This window comes from Cladophialophora carrionii, assembly GCF_000365165.1.
Source record: "Cladophialophora carrionii CBS 160.54 unplaced genomic scaffold supercont1.5, whole genome shotgun sequence".
Classification (NCBI taxonomy): domain Eukaryota; kingdom Fungi; phylum Ascomycota; class Eurotiomycetes; order Chaetothyriales; family Herpotrichiellaceae; genus Cladophialophora; species Cladophialophora carrionii.
This window is the reverse complement of record NW_008481830.1, coordinates 2,262,209-2,281,140: the sequence shown is the minus strand read 5'-3', so window position 1 is coordinate 2,281,140 and position 18,932 is coordinate 2,262,209. Positions and strand designations below refer to the sequence as shown.

Genomic DNA, 18,932 nt, shown 5'->3' with positions numbered 1-18,932 from the left:
GGGATGACTTCACCGTGATTGTGATTGGCTCCGGGGGGGAAAGTGGCGCTTGTGGCTGTGGTGGCTGAAGTGGGACATAACTCCGAAGTTTTGCCTTCGCTTCTGCCCGTCGTATATAACTAGCATCCACTGTACTCGAACATGGCAACTCTCTCAATCCCCCCCAAAAAAGTTCAAGTGGATCGTTCGGCTTCTATTATACCTTCCCCCCTCCCCTAAGCAGGTGTTGTGGCTCCGCGATCCTCCCCGCAGGAGGGCGTTATGAGCAATCTTACAACAGCCACAGAGAGAACAACGGACGATACGCGCAAGACCCCAACTGCTCACACATACCTTTAGGAAAGGCCCAACCAACCGAACCACGTTTGCCCCCAGGTATAGCCCTACTTTCAAGCAGAAGATGTAGGGGTCTCAGTCTCATGTCGATCAGACAAGCGCCACACAGCAAGCAGAACCGGGGATGTTGAATCCACCTGTCATGGTTTACTGTTTGGCAACAACGGGCTGGGAATCACCCCTCCCGCCGCAGACCGAGTCTTCTTTTCGGGCTATTTCGAGACAAATTTGTGTGCACTGGAAATATATGCACTGAATTGTTCGCAAGTGAATGCTGCTTGCTTGGCCGGGTGGTGGGTGAGGCAGAACGACGACGAGGCTGCCAAATGCGAAAGGAGGACACATGCTGCTGCCGCAGGGGAGACCATTTCTGCAGATGCAACTCCTTCAAGGACATATGCCTTATTACGGAACTGGAAGACCCCTTGTTATAGACAGGATCTATAGATAGGATAGTCCACAACACGAGACCCTTCCCTTCCTCTTATTCCTCTGTCGCGATCGTGATCTTTACGTGCTCTGCTCGACAAATGACTCGGCAGAAGGATGGCGTGGATGGCATTCTTCACCCAATCAGCAGCTCGGACTCGAAGCGACGATCAGCTGCGGCTTCGCGATCCCCTCGTGCCCTTGCGCGCGCGACTCGGCTCACCAATCAACCAAGATCTGAGATGGGCAAATAAGGAGCCTGCATCGCAGCGCCACAGTCGTAACAAGCTGAGCTCCATTGTAACGGCGGCACAAAACCTGGGCACGGCCTGGGGCAACTCGATCACGACGACACCCAAGCAGTAAGAACTGTGAGCGACATTTCAACGCTTCGACAAGTTCATAGCTGCCACGCGGCATTGGAATACTCTCTGACTCATGCACGGCGTCCCCAGTAGCTGTCGGCAAGGCACATACTCGTCCACGTTCGGGAAGCGTCTCCTGCAGATCGACCGCCCCGACCTGCATCCGCTGGCCGGATGCCTAAACTTGGGCTCCGAGAACTGAGAAGAAGCGCCCAAGGGATTCTCGCCCCGAGTTCGATTCGCCAACAACATGGCATCTTGCTGACCTCCACAACCGGGTGGTCGTCGTCCAACCTGACCACCGCCGTCACCAGCACCGATCTTCCCTCGCGGCGCAACCTGTCGTCTACAGGTCGATGGTATCGGCGTAAGCTCGAACCTCGCAGCACCGACAACGCCCTTCCCAAGAAAGGCATGACCACGGCTGCCGCAATGGTCAGCAATGATCTTCCCGCCAGAGGCATCCCGCCCCCTGTAGGGCCCATCAGCATCGTCTTCACCGACATCGTGAAATCCACCAACATCTGGGAAAAGGACACCGACGCCATGATCTCGGCCATGCAACTCCACGACGACACGGTGCGCTCCCTCACGCTGTCCAACAACGGGTACGAAGTGAAGCAAAACGGAGATGGCTTCATGATTGCATTCCCGACGGCCACGTCGGCGGTGCAGTTCTGTCTCGACGTGCAGGAAAAGCTGCTGGACGAAGAATGGCCCAAGGCGCTCCTGAAGCTGGCGCCGGGACAGGAAACGACCGACGACAAGGGCCACGTCTTGTTCCGCGGCCTGCAGCTCCGCATGAGCGCGCACTGGGGCGAACCCGTGAGCAAATGGAACGAAGTCATCCAAAGGATGGACTACTTGGGCCCCGTCGTCAATCGCGCCGCGCGATTCGTCCAAGTCACAGAGGGCGGCCAGATCGTCGTGAGCGAAGACTTCCTCGCGCAACTCCAGCGTGAGATGCAAGGTCCAGAGCGCGCCGAGGAGTCCCGGGAGGGCATTCAATCTCAACCTCTCTCTCCAGGGGCGCCCAGCACAGCCGCAACCACGAGCACGAGCACTAGTAGCACAGCACAGCACTCTCCACCTCCCGATCTCAGCATTCTCCGCTCCAAAGCCGGTCAACAGAACGTCACGACCCAGTATTTCCAGATCCGTGAGCTGGGCCACTACGAATTCCAAGGGTTGGATGACCCCCAGAAATTGTACTTCATCGTGCCACGCTCCTTGGAGGGACGCGTCGAGCACTGGCATCAAGTCACGCACGTCACGGGCGTCAAGGGCAACGTGAAGACGGATTGAGAGGGGCAGTCCGCCTGATGAGCTCACAAGATACAGACGTCGCCACGCACCTCTACCAATAAGTGTCTTAACTCTTCGTTGATGATGGAGCAGAAAAGCTAACTCGCTCCACAACGTCCAAACGCGAACCTCATCGGCACGAGAAAAAGAGGTGCATCGCCACAAAATGAAGACCAAAACAGAGTAACGGTACAGAGCCACGGTAGGCCCGGTCCTCCGGCGCACGGCGAACTAGCGAGCAGAGTGCCTGGATGACCCGAGCGAGAGGCATGAGAGCCATCGGAAATCCACCTGTGCTAGTCTCCCCGCCTTAAAACACTGCTATACAAAAGGACGGGCAGAGGAGGACGCCAGAAACTCTGACCGGAAGGAGAAAGGGGACACCTTTGTACATCCCGTGCATGAAATCAGGTAGATATGGGAGGAGGAGGAGGAGGAGGGGGGGAGGAGGAGGAAAGGGAGGGAGGCATTCTGAGCGCAATAACGCACACGCAAACGCAGACCAAAGAGAAGAGTCGATCCAAACACCCTACCCGCCTTGCGCAACTCGGACATTCCAGTCTTTTTGGCTGACAAGACTCTGAAAGCCTGAGAGATTGATCCTACTGTAGGCCCAAGATGCGCGTGAATCATATTTGACTCGATTTTCCTGCCGTTCCATCATGCATGCACACATGAACTGCGTGTCCCAGGTATTGTATTGATTCGCCGTTCGCAAGTCTATCTCCCCGACGGAGGGAGTGCAACGCAGAGCAATACAATGTAAGACAGCACAGCGTCGTCATGTTTGCCACGCTCGAGTCGAATCTACGCGGCAGCCTCAACTTCTGCATCGCCCTCCTCCGCAGTTGCACCATTCGTGTCCGCCTCGGCTGTCTCATCTCCCTCGTCCGCGTCGCCATTGACGTCGATCAAATCAGCCTTCGCACTCGCCGGGATTGCACTCGCCCGCTCCTCCTCCAATCGAAGATATTCATCCCACTCGGGGAATAACTCCTCGTCGCCTTCCTGACCTGGAACCGCCAGCAATCGCGCCACTTTGCCCTTACCCTGTTTCTCCAGCCCGTCCTTCCACTCGAGCGCCAGAGCCTTGGTGAGCGAGGGCTGATACGTCTGGCTGAACAGCACGGCTTCACTGAGGCGTCCAGTTCTCTTTAGCAGATCAACACATCTCGCCACATCGCCTGTGCTCCACAACGCCGCAAATGCAACGTTATTCGCACCGCTTTCTTCGGCTTGCGACGCGAGGCGTAGGAGGCCCTCTTTGTTGCCGCTACTGGAGTACAGCAGGAGCAAAGAACCGAGGTCTTTGGCATGCACGAAACACTCCTCCGCAAGCTTGACGTCCCATGCCTCCAGCGCCTTGTCAGCCACGTTCGCCCATCTCGCTGGCGACTCTGACTCCCGCGCAATACTCAGAGCGACTTGCAAATTATTCAGCCCCAACGCGAGCTCAAACCGATGTTCCGGATCTGTTGCAACCTCAAGCGCGAGATCCTTGTGGCCCTGCGCTTCGAGGAACCGCGCGATCTTGTTCATCTGGTCGGCTGGAATTTCAGGTAGAAGCTCTTGTGCAGAGTCGAGGTCGCCTCGCAAGACGAGGGTTTGGTAGGATAGAAGCGCGGTGGAGAGACGGTAGGAAACCACGCCGACGTCCTTGTCGCACAGATAGACTCTTTCGTCTCGCTGGAGGTACCGTAATAGGTACATAGGCTGGTCGAATTGTGCAATGTGCACGACTTGTTCGCCCAGTAAGTAGCTGAGCCGAGTTGTCGTAGTGAAGAGGAATGCATCGCCGACCCATTCGCCCGACCTGACGGACTCCTGGAGATCGGTGACAACGGAAAACGCTGCTTCAACGCCGTCCTCGTCTACTTGGCCGGAGTTCAGGCCATCGAGGTAGGCTTCGCGGTCGAAGCGGAGGACGTAGGTTGTGTCGGCACATGCGAGAGCCACGAGTTCGCCAGATTCGGACCAGTATACCTGTGAGGCAAGTCAATATAGCTGCTCGAGAATGGTGGGAGTCAAGGGCGCAATACTTCTCTCGGCTCGACCTCGATCCGTCGGACCAGGGTGCCTGTTTCCCAATCGAACATGCCGATGCCTCCCTGGCCTTTCACGCCGAGCAACGTGCCGCCAGCAAGTCCTTCCGCTTGGAAACCGACATCAAGGGCGCCGCTTTCTTTGAGCTTCTTGAATAGTTTGACACTGGTGCTGGATTCTCGTATCGCATAATCTGTGGGATTTTGATGTGATGCCCATGCGAAGTCCAGTGCTGAGCCGAAGGCTTGATTTCTCCACGCAAGAGCTGTGTACTGTGACCGATGAGCAAAGGGATGTACCAGAAGGGAGATTGGCAAAATGCTTACGATGATGAACTCTCCGTCGCCGCAGACACTGACGAAGCGGCCATTGGGCGAATGTGTCAAAGTTGTCGGATAACTCGAGCTCAAGTCAGCTTCGGTCCATTCATCCCACGAACGTACTCACATTTCAGTGGTGCCCATCTCCTTGCTCGGGAGAGCAATAGGTGCGCCATCTTTGATAGACGCATCAGCGCCTTTTACGATTGCAGACACCACCTCGTTGTGGCGTGCCCAGACGAGCTTGCCTGTCCCGTCCATAGACACAGCCGGCTCCTCTCTGCCCATCTTGACAACCACGGCACCATCATCAAAGCCCATCGCTACGCCTTGTTTGCCTCTCTGGTATGAAACACACCATGCTCTCTCCAGACCATAGCTGAGCGATTGCTCTAACCGATATGTATTAGCATGCCAGATCTTGACCGTGCCATCTTCTGAGCCGGAGATTATGACCGGCAGTTCGGGGTGGTAGCAAGCGAAGCTGACATTGCTGGTGTGTCCTTCAAGGGTTGCGATGAGGGCCTTTGTGGTGTAGTCCCACACTTTCACCGTCCTGTCATCTGACGTACTGAGCAAGTAGGGCTTGTCGCTGTGTGGGTAATAGTCGATATGGTTCACGCCCTTCTCGTGGGCCTCTATTGTCTGCTTCGCAGTGGCGTTGTCGATACTCCAGACTTTGATTGTGCGGTCCAAACATGCTGACGCAAAGACGTTTGTGTCCTTCGGGTTGATTGACAAGCCCATGACATAGTGTTGATGGCCCACAAATTCACGCACGCAGCGCCAGTCTTTCTCCCAGTCGAACATGCGGATGGTCATGTCGTCTGAGGCTGTCAAGACCACGCTGAGAACTGGATGTACCACGATTGCGCGGATGTAGTCTGGATGTCTGCCACCTCTCTGTAAGCCCCTGTCCGACATCTCTTGTGGTTGGGTGTGCGCTTACGCCTCAAACGATTTGACCTTTTCACTGGTATTCCAGTTGACCACTCTAAGCTGAAAGTCATCACTGCCACAGACTATCCAGTTCTTCCTCTCGATGAACCGTCCAGCCCGGACAGGCACGTCGGTGAGTTCGAAGGTCTTGATGATGGACTGTGTTTCGTATGACCAGATGTGCGCATGGCCGTTGTATAATGTCGTTAGGATCTTAGCCGTCAGTCAGCAAGCGAAGGACACAGAAGCGTGAGCGCATCATACCCATGGTTCAGTACTATTCTCCGTTAGATGTGCGGTTATTATTGGAATCAGAGACTTACCTGTGGAAATCGATGCCCTTCACTCGTTCCGAACCTGTACCCGGTCAGCTGAAGGCTAAAATGGCAGTACCAGTGCCACCCACGAGCAAAGAGCTGTCGCTTGACGTCTAACCGCATCGTGGCATCAAGCGACCAAAGTTGTTTCAAGATATTAGTGGGCTGCACACAAGGTGGTTGAAGGAGGAATTATGACGAGGCTGAGGAGTGAGAGCAATGACAAAGAGACGGACAACCGGGTTCCATATCATTCATTCATGTGAGTCTCGGACTTCAGAGAGATCCCAGTGCTCAAGTCGTCCCTCCCGTCCTGGATCCTGGGGACACATGTCAATTGATCGTCTCCGTACTCAAAGTCTTCGGCGCAGTTGCCTGCTTTGTACAGCGCACAGAGCCTCTGGCGGAGCAAAACGCCTTTTGGCGCAGTCTTAGGTAAGACTTGATTGGTCGGCGTCTGCCCCAATCGGTCAATCCAAGTCAGAGAAGCTGAGACGATTCAAATCTATTTCATTTATTACTGTACCTCATTTCGTGATGAAGGCACGAATGGTATCTATGGTGGAAATGCGAAAGGCAAGTAGGTACCAATATATTCTGACAAACTATCGCGAAGCCATCAGTTTCTTCAACTCAGCAGCCACCATGCCCATGATAAAGGGCTGTTGTGATGTAGTAAACATATATCCCCGACTGGTATATCTCAGCTCTTTCAGAAGCACCGGGCTGCCCGCAAGGTACGCTCCCGGCAGACCAAAGGCTCGGTAGAACGAGCCAAACATCAGAAATTGATGATCTCTGAATCCGGGAGAAGAGCCGACCAACGCTTGCTCGTCCTGCCAAAAGCTGCCTGCTGTGCAGCCGGCATGGTTGTAGAGAATAAGTGTCATGCCTGGAGAACCGCGAGCTTGCTGTATTCTCTGCAGTAGGGGCCGCAAATTTGTCTCCTTGCCGTCCACGTCCAGGAACAATGTAAGGTATGAAGACAGCCCACAGCCTCGAATGTATTCGAGCAGCGCGTCCACATTTGTGTAGCTTTGAACTTTGGGTGAACCCTTTCTTGACGCAACGCGGAATCCGTCGAGCACTGCTTGAGGCGCCTCCTGTGGGATAAGGAAGAGATGCTTTTTGAATCCTAACACCGGTCGACTGAGGGCTGCGATTGTTGACATGAGACCAATGTACGTGTCGGGATAAGTCATGGCTTCGGCCGTGCCGATCAGTTTCGCAGCCAATTTTTCAACTTGGACATGCAGTTCAGAAGTCCCTGTGATCCATCGGGCACCGCCGGAACCAAGACCATATTGGAGGCGGGCTTCGTGGCCAGCGCGGAGAATGTCTTTGTCAGACGTTGCCGGTTTGGTATCAAGTATCTCTTGCTGGATGAGCTCTCGGATCTGTTTGGCTACTTCACAGGCCTCAAGGGTCTCTTGTCGGGTCGAAGGCTCGTCCGGGTATGCGAACAGTTTGGACGGAGATGGTGCTTTATCAATCAGTCCGATGTTTAGAGCAGCCTTGACGATGGCAGCGACGATATCATTTACGGTATCGTCGTCGTGATCCGCCGAGAGACATATCCGCACACGAGACTCCCAGAAGGGGACGGCAGGAGCAGAGACCGGCGTTGCAAGCAGTCCAACCTTTCGTAATGAATATGACATCCTCGCTGCCATGCTAGGACGACCAGCATAGACTGGTAGTATGGGCGAGACAGCATTGCCATAGACATGAACCCCTGCTCTATGCAGAGCTTCTCGAACGAAAATGGCGATTGCAGTCAACCGTCGCAGATTGCGTTGCAGTAAGGTCGGCTGACCAAGAACGTGCAAAGTCTGAATGATGGAGGAGATGGGCAGAGGGTCGGCACCATTGGCGAGCATCTCATCGCGGCGTCTGAGGACAGCAGGAGCAAATCGTGCTTTTCCACAGACGATGCCACCAATGGCGCCAACTGATTTGGACAAAGTTCCCGTTCGGAGGTCAAAGAGATCCGTTGAAACAGGTGCATCAGAGTGCTGTTCGTTCCAAACCTCAATCGCTCCTCGACCAGTTCGGCCCAAGCACATCAACGAATGAGCTTCATCGGCGAGGAGCGTGAAGTTATATTCCTTCTTCAGCCGAGCGAGATTGTCGAGTGCAGGGACCGTGCCATCCATGCTGGGTTTGCCTTTAGCGAGGACCTGAGGGCAACGTTAGATTGACTGACCTGTAAAACCCCTCAATTGCAACGAGGATATTGGCAAAATGGCCTTGATGCTCTGAGAGAATCGCTTCCATCATCCTGAAGTTTCCGTGGGGAAACTTTTTGACAAGTCCAGCGTGACTGAGGAACGCAGCAACGTGCATTGAATTATGACACTTGTCATCGAACATCACTAGCCAGTCCTGGTTCAAGAGTGCTGAAAAGGCCAGTAAGTTTGAGCCGTACCCTGTGCTGGTGGTGTAGCAGAATTCACTAGAGAAGAACTTTGCCAGACCCTCATGCATGGCCGCCTCTAAGAAAGGCATCGCATAAGAATTAGCGGCAGGTAGGCTCTCGAGTGCCAACCGTTGAAGCTCTTCCGAGTCTTGCGTGAGGCCGTAGAAGCCAGCATAGTTGTGCGAAGCTGCTTGGATGACGGTGTGTTGGGTGCCGTGTCCATCTCGGATTTGAAGTCGAGGAGTCCAGCGACCAAGAGTGATGCGCTCATTTTTCCCTTTCCGGTTGTCTAGAGGATGCACATAGCAATGATTGAATCTTCCTGCTTCTGAAATTGGCTGCTGGTTGTGTCTCGGTTGTTCGAGGCTGACTTTGCCCCGGGTGTACGCCAGTCTGAACCCTTCCGCAACTTTCGTCCATAGCTTTGTATGCGGTGGGGGGTATACATCGAGTTCTAGTGGACATTGTTGAAGTCGATGAGACGAAGACTGGCAGGAAGGCGAGGAGTAGATAGACTCGGACTCCTACATCAGGTAAGTACGTCTGCTCAGAAGTTCGCGTTCGTCGCAGTGACATACGTGAAGGAACCTCGTATCCGACCAGGCATCCTCGCTCGAGATCGACTGGGTCTCCTGAATCCGTATGATAATGGGCTCATCTGACGTCTTTTGCGGCTTCAGTGAATCCATCATGGTCGGTTTCGCTCTGAATCCCATCGTGTAAGGCATTGTTATCTGGCCCGATAGATTCTATGTAAGCCATACCGTTCTCTCACGACATGCTACGATGATATATGTCCCTTTGCCAAATTGTGGCGATAGCTCAAGCGCCTCGAGTCCCACAGTGCAGCTGCCTCAGAGCGATACCGCTTCTTGCTCACTTTCCCCAATGAGAGGTCTGCTGAACTGGTGTCCGGGGCAAACGCAAATCTGCTCTGCCATCACTAACGGGCTTCAGCCCCCGGGGCGGAACTCGAAACATTGGCCATTTGCTCCAGTCATTAATGCATCTGAATCCCATTCCGGGGGCATCTGCCGGGGTCTAGATCTTTCTTGCATGAATAGATAGCATATTTTGAGTCGTTTGTTGAAATGGCTGGCTGAATACGGCGAGTCTCATGGTGAGACTGGCTGGGGATGAGTCTGGCCGGGATGTGGTGGTTTTGATCTTTGTCCTGTTGCTCGGTTCGAAGAACCGGATCTCCGCAACCCAACGATGTATCCACATATCTAGGGCTCGCCGTGTGGTTCTCGATGTGTGAGACTGGCCAAAGTAAAGCAAAGGTTGGCTGTGCCACCACGGCCAGCGAGGGAATAAGGTTGGAAGAAGTGCGAAGCGACACCTATGGAGCCGTTAGCTGAAAGTCTCTTACCTAAACAGGAAACCGTTTGGCTATGACTCGCCCACTCAGGCGCGCCTAATCGCAACCTAGGCATGCCCAGAGATGAACGGCGCTTTTGACTGCCAGCCACAAAGCGTTTCTTGACCGACACTGGTTTGGATGAGTGGTTGTATCCTGCTTTGACACTGTCACCGAGTCTGTGCAAAGCTGAAATGAGCTGTGGTATCAGGTTTTAATTTAGACCATGACCCGAGCGCCGGGAATGGTGCGAGGCGGTGAAGTACCTCATCCCTTCGAGATTTCAGCGGGAAGACGAGTATGGAAGATGGCAGATGCATAGATGACTTAATTGACCCAAACCCCTAGAGCAGCTGAGCTCGGCTCTTCGCTCCGGTAGATTCATTGTCAGTTACGAACCGCGTGGTCAACAAGTCGCTCACCCGCTGCCTGCGACTGACCGAATGACGATGTGTCGAGGGCGTCAAAGTCACTGTGGCTGACACAGAGCGACAGCACTCCTTCACTCGGAGCGCTTGCAGTGCGCGGAACATACGACGGGAAGCCGTTGCTGTACAGAGTCCTATATGAATGCAGCCCGCGTGCATTGTGGTTTGTATTTGCAGATATTCTTGTACCCTAGGAACAATGGTATTCTTCTTCAACCCGCACTCGAGGACAAACACCCTAGGTCAGCCTGCATCAATGTCTGGAACACTGGTAGGCCGGACTAGGAGAGCGGCAGAGATAAGGGCAATTCTTGCTGTGTACGGACGAACGTCTTGTCATGGCGCGGAGTATCGATAGCCAGTTTGCTGATGGAACCAGGATTCGCAGCATATGAATGTGCACAAAGTACTGTACTGAGATGAAAGTCAACTGGGAATTGCTGAGCAGAGAAAGCTTGCTGGTGCTTAAACTAAAGCGCAGTCACGTGACGGCGCTCCCCGCGCGGAAGATGCCGGATCGCGAGCAGTCGCCTGTAATGAAAGTCGTCAGCTTAACAGGACGCCTAAACTCAGTGTCCTACATATTGCAAACGTGAAGGCTTCCGCATCAGTTATCGGTCACCCGAATCGTCCACCGTCCACAGAGTGCAGCGCATCGGATTCGGAGACAGCTAACGTGTCCTGCCGGCCATGATGGATCGCCTCAAGCACCTACCCAAGCTGCCGCCTCGAGAACTGGCGTTGAATGCCGCTGCAGTGACCGCCACGCTGAGTGCCATCATCTGGTGCGTTCGAGATTATCATGAGTTCCTGGCCCTGGGCCGGGGCGGTGCCCCATACAACGTCATAGGATGGGCCATCGTGACTCTGCTTCGGCCATTTGCCTTATCCAAGCGCGGCGCAAAACAAGTGTCAAGCTATCCAGCCGATGGTGCCCATGACGATATCAGAGATTTACCGACAAGAGCGGGCTTACCTGCCTCTGTAGGAGGAATCGTCCCACACCGCCAGCTCTCACAGCATCCACCCGAGGAGATGAAGCAGGTACAATTTGCCCTCTGGTGTCTGAGGCACCACAGATGTTAACCGAACTCACAGTATATTACGAACCTGTTCAAGAATGCTGTTGCAGGGAACAGTGATATCCTGGAGGAGCGCCTTTCTTTGTACGAAAGGCACAACCCAGCTCTTTTCGTGCACGACAATATTCTGTCGAGCGCCGACTCCGCCGTGCCGGAGACAGCACGGATTGCTCGAGGCGAGATCGGACACATTCACCCCGATGTGAGTTCTAAGCATTCTTTAGCCGGGTTCTCTGGAAAGCGTATCGCATGCGGTCGAAATATCTTAACCTGACCGAGGTGCTGATTTCGCCCGGCCATTTAGTTCTCAATCCACCTATATCTTTCTCCTGCGGACGCTCGACTCATCATTGAGAAAGGATGGGGAGAAAAGCATCGGTTGTCAAAGCCGGAAAATTCCTTGTTCAAGTTCAAAAGGTTCCACATCGCCGACACATATATCCTGATTTACGGACCACGCGACGAAGAGGAGATCGAGGTCGTACGCAAGATCCTCCAGAGCAGCATTCGGTTCATGACAGGGCGGTCCAATGTCGAGCTTTCCGAATGGAGGACGGCATTAAGCCCTATTTGAATAGGTCCTGAGCTGTCGCGAGATCGATGTAAAAGTAACGGTGGCACTGGTGTCCTCACCGTTACCGCCAGCATCCATTCCAAGCCTATGTGGGCGTGGCCAATGTCACAGAAAGATGGAAGGGATTGGAATAAACGCATCGTCTTCACCAGCATGGCAACCCGATCTGTGGTGCTTGCCGCCTTGAAGGCTCCGGGTACCCGGGGAGAGAAATTGGCGGATCACTCTCCACGAACATCACCTCTTCTTCCGACCGACCGCAGTGTATGGACAGGAAGGCTTTCCATCACCTAGCCCTTGATATCCGCGCCAATGGGTTTGCTTGAGCACCCATGCCTGGGTTTGCTACCAGACCTTACGAGTGCCTAAGATTCTTGCAGCTCCCGAGTGTTGCACGTGCGACCCCTCCTCTCAAGCTCAGGTTGCCCACGACAAAGGTATGAGAGGCATCTCTCATTCGCTCACAGTTCTATCGTGACATGCCCCCTGCATTGCTGCACCGCGCTTCTAGGATGATTCCATTTCACCGCCAGGATTCAAGGAGACACAGGTCATGCGCCGGAAGGACGGGACAAAGACACAACTTTCCTTATTGGCTGGCTATAACGACACTGCATGATCCTGGTCACCCCACAGGCTGCTTTTGGGGTCGATCCTGTCTAGTGGCATGAAAGTGGTGGCTTGCGCTGTGGATCTAGGGACACATGGCTGACGACTACCGCGACCTACTCCTGAGATCATACATATTTTAAATGGCTCATACCCATGCTGGTGGCTTTGCGGTATCGCGCGAGATTGTGGACAGAGAGGAAGATCGAGCACTTCGAGGGTGTCGAAAATTCCCTCATTCAAACGTGCTGGAGGAAGGCCAGAGTCTCCATAAGCAGTACCTTCTTTGTGTAAAGCACGAATTTGCGAATGCCCCTGATTCTCTGCATCTTCCTCGCATACATCGTCTCTTCAGTGTCATTCATTGCAGTGGCCTTTTTGTATGTTCTGCTTTCCTGGAAGACTGGAACGTGGCTCCGGCGTCAGATCGATAAGATCCACAGAAGGATACGACCTACCTCGCCCCAGGACCGTTCTCCTCTTCTCTCAGTCTGCTCTGGTGTGGTAGCTGCAAGGTCAAGGACGTATTTGCTCCGGCTTGCTTGACAACGAAGCAGCGGGCCTACTCAACTGCTTCTTAGGAACAAGAGGTCACCCACTACCGGGCCAACTGCTGCTATGGAGCCAAGAACGATATGGGAGCCCTCGACAGCCAAACCGGTGACAAATGTCTCCAAGATCACAGGTTAGTGGCATCCCTGTGCCATAAGGCAACCGAGTTCTAACCGGCATCCAGTCTCTCCAGCATCCTCCTCGGCTTCTCATCCTCTTGCCCAGGTCATGGATGCATACCGTCTTCGTTATGCGGCTTACCTTGCATCGACTTTCCATATCTCTGTCGAGGCCGCGAATATCGAAGCAGCCTTTCAGCTTCGACCTCGTCGGCGCTCCGAGTCGTCCGAGGCGGAGGTTCACAGAGAGCCATGACCCTCTAGGCTGGGCTGGTAATGGACAACCGCGTCCGCACTATGAGGATTGGACGTACCGTGGCTGTGGAGACATTTTCCATGGAGCGCAAGTCACGGTCTTATGCATGTGATTCGTCCGTTTCAAGCCATCGACAGAAAATACACAATTGTACCCTGTAGGGATCCAAGACTTTAGCACTTGGCCTGCCGCGTGTCAGTAAGATCTTGTCGCCGCTAGCTGAATCGCAACATTCCTGAAGTGTTCTGAGTGTCTGGAAATCAGGCGGCCGCCATTAATACCCAGCAGGAAGCCCACCATTGGAACGAGCATGGATGTGGATGTGGAAGCGGCTGTCGCTGGATCGGCAGGCGGAGTAGACGAACCCTTCAGCAAGGCCATCGGCACAGCAGTCAGGTCCCAGGCCCACCGACATCTGGCTTACGAAAATGCCTCATAATCTAGTTTCCCAGTTCATCGATATGCCCTTGCGCGTAGAAGATCGAACGGTAGGGCAGTGCTGCCATTAGCTAAACTCCTTCCAGAGGTATCTCCGCCTCGTTGCATACAGCGATGGGGCATGGGATGCCTGTTCGGCAAGACGGAGCAACATTGATTCCTTGGCTCGTCGGTCGCTTAACTCTCATTGCACCCTCGCTACAGTGGCTGGCTGCTGTTCTGATCACTCTTCTCTATCGGTCTGTCCTGAAGCCCCCTTCGATCGATGACCACAGACGGAGGCCGCTCCATTCATGGCAGCATATCGAGAGGAGAAGACTCAGACAATGCTGGCGACGAGGATGACACGGGAGAAGCTAGCCGCCTGGTTCCGAGGTACATGATTCCTCCCCTCGTGCGTTGATGTCTGGTGTGAATTAACCGTGAAACCAGGTCTCAGTCGGGAGTCTTGAGTATGTGCCACATGCTACACGTTCGGGAACACGTATGTCTAATGAGGCCAGCGGGATGGATCCCTCGCCTTCTTCATCGCTTGACTCACCGTCGAGCGGGAGTCCATCGCCATGAGCGAAGCTCGCCTGAAGAGTCGTCGCCCATTTCGACGGCAGAGCGAAAATGGTATTCACGTTATCTGGCAGAAGCATTCGTCACCATCCGCGACATTTTGTTCTATTCGAAGCTCAACGTCCTTCTCATTGCTGTTCCGCTGGCCATTACCAGCTATCTGGTACACACAAATCGCATCTTGGTCTTTGCGGCAAATCTTATCGCTGTCGTTCCCCTCTCTAGCCTCCTTACATGTGCGACGGAGAACATTGCTCGAGAGTCAGGCGATGTTGTTGGCGCGCTCGTCAACGTGACTTTTGGGAACCTTGTAGAGATTGTGATTTTGTGAGTGATCTGATCTGGCGAACCGATCCTCTAGCTGACAGTCACAAGTTTGTACGCCTCACGGTGCTGTTGTCGTTCTGTCGGCACCTGACTGACGACCGCAGAATTGCCCTGTACCACAATCGACTTGAAGTGGTACAGGCATCCCTTCTCGGCTCCATCCTGGTCAACCTGCTGCTCATTCTCGGCATCGCGATCCTAGCGGGAAGTTTTCATCATCATCAGCTCGCACAGAACAAGGAGGATGCGCAAACACTAGCTTGTCTTCTGAGCTTTTCCGTCTTAAGCTTGCTTATCCCGGTAAGTCGTTGCTGACCCACGGCGACCTTGACGGCTAATCGCTGTGCAGAACGCCTTCTACCATTCATTCCAGGATGCGGAGATCGCCTCTGCGGCCGTGTTAACCTTGAGCCGGGTGTCGTCCCTGACGCTGTTGGTGGTATATCTGCTCTATATCTGCCTGCAGATTAGGAAGATTCCTCGGCACCATCCATCCATTGACGTGATGAGCTTTGACGAATTATCCGCCGCGGCCGCACCATCCCAGGATGCCAGGTCCTCCAGTGCACTGCTACTTCCTCGCTCGATTAGGTTTCAGGACGAGGAAGCTGGTCGGAGTCGCCCGGCGAAAACTCGTGCTCGAGGCGATAGTCTGGAGATGTCGGCTCTCGGCGGCTCAGGGGAGTCTCAGGACGAGTCTGAAGAACTGCACGACCGCTTCGACTTGGAATCTTCGATCAACGGTGAGGAGCTCGAGCCGTCACCCCAATCTGATAAAGGCCGAAATTCAAGAAGCTCAATCTATCAGCATCCCTTTAGCAGACAGCGATCTGAATCACTCCAGTCAAGTAATCGATATACTAGCCCTGCAGGACAGCAGCGGAGTCGGCATCACCTCTCGTTCTCAGGCTCCAGCACCAGTCTACCTCGCCTGCTGGTGGGCAGCTCGAGGCCCAGTGCCGAGAACCTATGTGACGTCTACGCACCTCAGGAATCGCCTCCAAAGATCGGGCGTGTAGCATCAAGCTTGCTGCTTGTCATATCTTCCCTCCTTGTGGCTCTCTGCGCCGAATTCATGGTGGACACGCTTGATGACATGGTGGAGTCCGGGCCGTTTCCTCAGGCATTTATCGGGTTGATCATCCTCCCCATAGCGGGCAATTGTGCGGAGCTCTTCACCGCCACCTATGTGGCAGCCCACGGCAACTTCGACCTAGCGATCGGTGTCTCGGTCGGGTCTTCGGTCCAGATCTCCCTTCTTGTCACGCCGCTCATTGTTATTGCTGGATGGATCCTTCAAAAGGACATGACCATGTACTTTGACCTGTTTGGCACCGTGGCGCTCTTCGCAACGACATTCCTGGTGAACGTCCTCATCGTATACGGCAAATCCAACTTTTTGGAGGGAAGCTTGCTCTTTGCTTGCTATTTCATCATAGCGGTCGGTGCCTATCTCTTCCCGGCTCCGGAGAATCGTGCCGAGTAGCAACTGCCTGCCAGAAGATCGTTGTTGATATGTGTCAGTGTTGGAAGACACAAGGCAGGAGAGATCTAGGGTCAACAGCCGCTATTAGCCGTTTCGACAAGCGGAAGCGTACACTAACAGATGCATGTCTCGTGTAGCGGATTGGACTGGACATAGATCTCCGTGTGCGGTTGAGCACCGAACGAAGTCGACGACGAAAGCGCGGCTGAAGCCAGTTTGTCAGGCTACTCATGACCTACAGCTCTACAGTTCCTTGCCCACGTTTCCTTATATCCTCGCGCGAAGGGTGTTCCAAACTAGGTTGCAACATTCTCGACCTCCGGATTGTGAGCTTCTTAGTAGTCGCAAAGACAATGGGAGTCTTCGAGACTCGTCCGCCGTATATTCAGCCGCTTAATCATCAGCAAACCGTCCCGCGCCCCGCATGTGCAGTCCCGCGAACCTCTTATACCGGCTGCAAGGGCCCGCAAGCTGTGAAGGGGAGCCATACTGAAGACCTCTCAACTGATCCCTTGATCCCGCAACATGTCACTTACGCACGCTCGCTATCCTTCTGGTCAACGCCAAGGTAAGGCCTCAGACGCCAGTGACTAGGTCTTCCCGAGCAATGAGAATGCCTTATACTTCCGCTTGTCACCCAAGTGTTGCCCCGCGAATGCAGGCTGTGGGGGTTTGAGGGGTGCAGTCAATAGAACAACCGTCCACGGGGTTCACAGACGACGCTGTACTCGTCACACCGTCAGAGCTCGAGTATGACTTACTGTGTACATTCGATATTTTGAACCGCTTGCCTTCTTCAGGCATGCAGGGTCTACACCAGAGTATTTCAGCTGCTGCCTTGGCCAAAGGCCTCTTACCGAAGTCGGCGAGCTGGCACCGATATCGACTTGCCTCATGGCGGAGTTGTCTTTGGAATTGGCCGATGGGTCACTGCTCACGGGCAAGACCTATCTCAAGCTCCAGCCCGCGTTGGAGCTTTCGTCCCCCGCTGTGCCATTGCTCGTTCTAGTGCATGGCGGTGGCTGTACGTGCGATTTCTTCGACGCCGGTTCGAAACATTCGGTGCGTCGTTTCAGCGAAGTCTTGGGCGTCCCAGTGGTCACCATCAACCGACCGGCTTACGGCGGGACTTTGCCCCTCGCGGACGATAAAGCAGACAAATTGAGCACCTTCATCCAACGCCATGGTCGATGGTTGCATGAGCTGGCCCTTCCGGCGATATGGAAGGAGTACTCTGCCCCGTTGAACGTCTCTTCAATCGTGCTATACGGCGAATCGATCGGTGGCGCCGTGTGCACCGTCGCGGCGGGCATTCACGCGAAAGACCCAGCCCGATATAAGCTTGCCGGCTTGGTTCTCTCGGCTATGGGTTCTGCGCCGAAGACCGAGCCCCTCAAGCCGTTGTTTGAGGACGAAAGCATGAAGGGGAAGCAGTTGTCGATTCCGCGGGAATTATTGACATCGCTTGCTGTTGCGGACGACCAGAAAGTGGCAAATCCCGCGGTTTGGAATGCGAGCACATGCCACCATCCCACTCCGGTCGAGGAGATCTACGACATCAACATGCAGTGGCCCACATATTGGAGGTCGTACGCCGGGGATGTTCAAGTCCAGGTCCTCTACTCGATGGGCGAGTTCGATAACCTCTGGCATTTGAGTGCAGAGACCATGAACGAGTTTACTGACGCCTTCACGTCCTCGCCGTGGGTGGAAAGCAGGCTGATGAAGAACGCGCCGCACTGCATTGAGTTTGGCTATCAGTGCTCCGGGTTTCTGCTGCGCATGTTTGGATTCGCACTCGAATGTGCTGCGTCGATGTCGATAGACGAGGAGAGGGACAAAAGGTGACAGGCCGGTGGCAGCGAGGAGGCTCTGAGCAAGCCTTGCGGTCACATGCCAAGTATGCCAACTCTCCAAACATGCCAAGCATCCCGCAGATCCCGTGACCCCGATGCTTCGGCACGCCCTTTCCATCTTTGCTGGTCTCCCCTTTTCGATCTTCCACCTAATTACTTTGTTACTTGCACAGTCCTACTAGCTTACTGCGCATGGGGCGGTTCGGTGGCACGTCGTGACAAGGGCGACATCGGTCTCCTCAAGCGCCTTATCCGTTACCCTTGTTGACCAGCGTGCCGGCATACTTCATGCATCGGTCGGGTCTGAGGCTTTTCGCTTGTCGCCGACCCGAAGGCATGTGGCAGCTTCGCACGGGGATGGGTACAGCTCGACACTGCGAGGCTCGACACGTCTTCATGTTTGTCTCCTTTCACGAGAGGAGACCAACGTCGCCATGAGCATCTTGGAGCATACCCGCAGCGGTCACTTGCTTATCTTGATGATCCATTCCTGCTTCATATAGTTGAGCTACTGTACTCATCCCCCGCGTGAATCAGCAGAAAGTACTGCCCAAAGTAAAGCTAATTGATCCTCGCTAGAACTGTTAACATGGACCATGACGTGGGTGCAGAATGGGATGCTACGCTCTCAAGCCGTCGAACCTGATGTCTGCCTCAGATTCATTTCAGGCGACGAATCGCATGTCCCTGTACGTGTTGTTCAGGCAGTTTGGTTGTCATAACACTGACTGCGTTGGGCTAAAACGTTCATACAGCTCCAATGGCGCGCTCGACCTCGACGTCCTCGGCAATGGCGCAATGCTTCTAG

General features: G+C 54.2%; 6 protein-coding genes across 6 annotated transcripts; 4 read left to right on the top strand and 2 right to left on the bottom strand.

Annotated features, from left to right (window-relative positions):
* Positions 1-1,304: 1,304 nt before the first annotated feature.
* On the top strand, positions 1,305-2,435 carry G647_06650 (uncharacterized protein; the record flags this gene model as incomplete). The annotated part of the gene is made up of 1 exon (XM_008730969.1): positions 1,305-2,435. The coding sequence occupies one exon, from the start codon at positions 1,305-1,307 to the stop codon at positions 2,433-2,435; it is 1,131 nt and encodes a 376-aa protein (XP_008729191.1).
* Positions 2,436-3,242: 807 nt separating this feature from the next.
* On the bottom strand, positions 3,243-6,177 carry G647_06649 (uncharacterized protein; the record flags this gene model as incomplete). Its single annotated transcript, XM_008730968.1, has 8 exons — positions 3,243-4,418; positions 4,475-4,750; positions 4,805-4,877; positions 4,926-5,690; positions 5,748-5,950; positions 6,002-6,014; positions 6,061-6,094; positions 6,144-6,177. The coding sequence occupies 8 exons, from the start codon at positions 6,175-6,177 to the stop codon at positions 3,243-3,245; spliced, it is 2,574 nt and encodes an 857-aa protein (XP_008729190.1).
* A 482-nt stretch (positions 6,178-6,659) lies between these two features.
* G647_06648 (uncharacterized protein) lies at positions 6,660-9,201 on the bottom strand (the record flags this gene model as incomplete). Its single annotated transcript, XM_008730967.1, has 3 exons — positions 6,660-8,211; positions 8,261-8,997; positions 9,052-9,201. The coding sequence occupies 3 exons, from the start codon at positions 9,199-9,201 to the stop codon at positions 6,660-6,662; spliced, it is 2,439 nt and encodes an 812-aa protein (XP_008729189.1).
* A 1,753-nt stretch (positions 9,202-10,954) lies between these two features.
* G647_06647 (uncharacterized protein) lies at positions 10,955-11,917 on the top strand (the record flags this gene model as incomplete). Its single annotated transcript, XM_008730966.1, has 3 exons — positions 10,955-11,305; positions 11,360-11,545; positions 11,648-11,917. 3 exons carry the CDS (start codon positions 10,955-10,957, stop codon positions 11,915-11,917), a joined length of 807 nt encoding a protein of 268 aa, XP_008729188.1.
* A 2,467-nt stretch (positions 11,918-14,384) lies between these two features.
* Positions 14,385-16,268, top strand: G647_06646 (calcium/proton exchanger; the record flags this gene model as incomplete). The annotated part of the gene is made up of 3 exons (XM_008730965.1): positions 14,385-14,782; positions 14,887-15,082; positions 15,132-16,268. The coding sequence occupies 3 exons, from the start codon at positions 14,385-14,387 to the stop codon at positions 16,266-16,268; spliced, it is 1,731 nt and encodes a 576-aa protein (XP_008729187.1).
* An 894-nt stretch (positions 16,269-17,162) lies between these two features.
* On the top strand, positions 17,163-18,116 carry G647_06645 (uncharacterized protein; the record flags this gene model as incomplete). The annotated part of the gene is made up of 1 exon (XM_008730964.1): positions 17,163-18,116. One exon carries the CDS (start codon positions 17,163-17,165, stop codon positions 18,114-18,116), a length of 954 nt encoding a protein of 317 aa, XP_008729186.1.
* Positions 18,117-18,932: the final 816 nt, after the last annotated feature.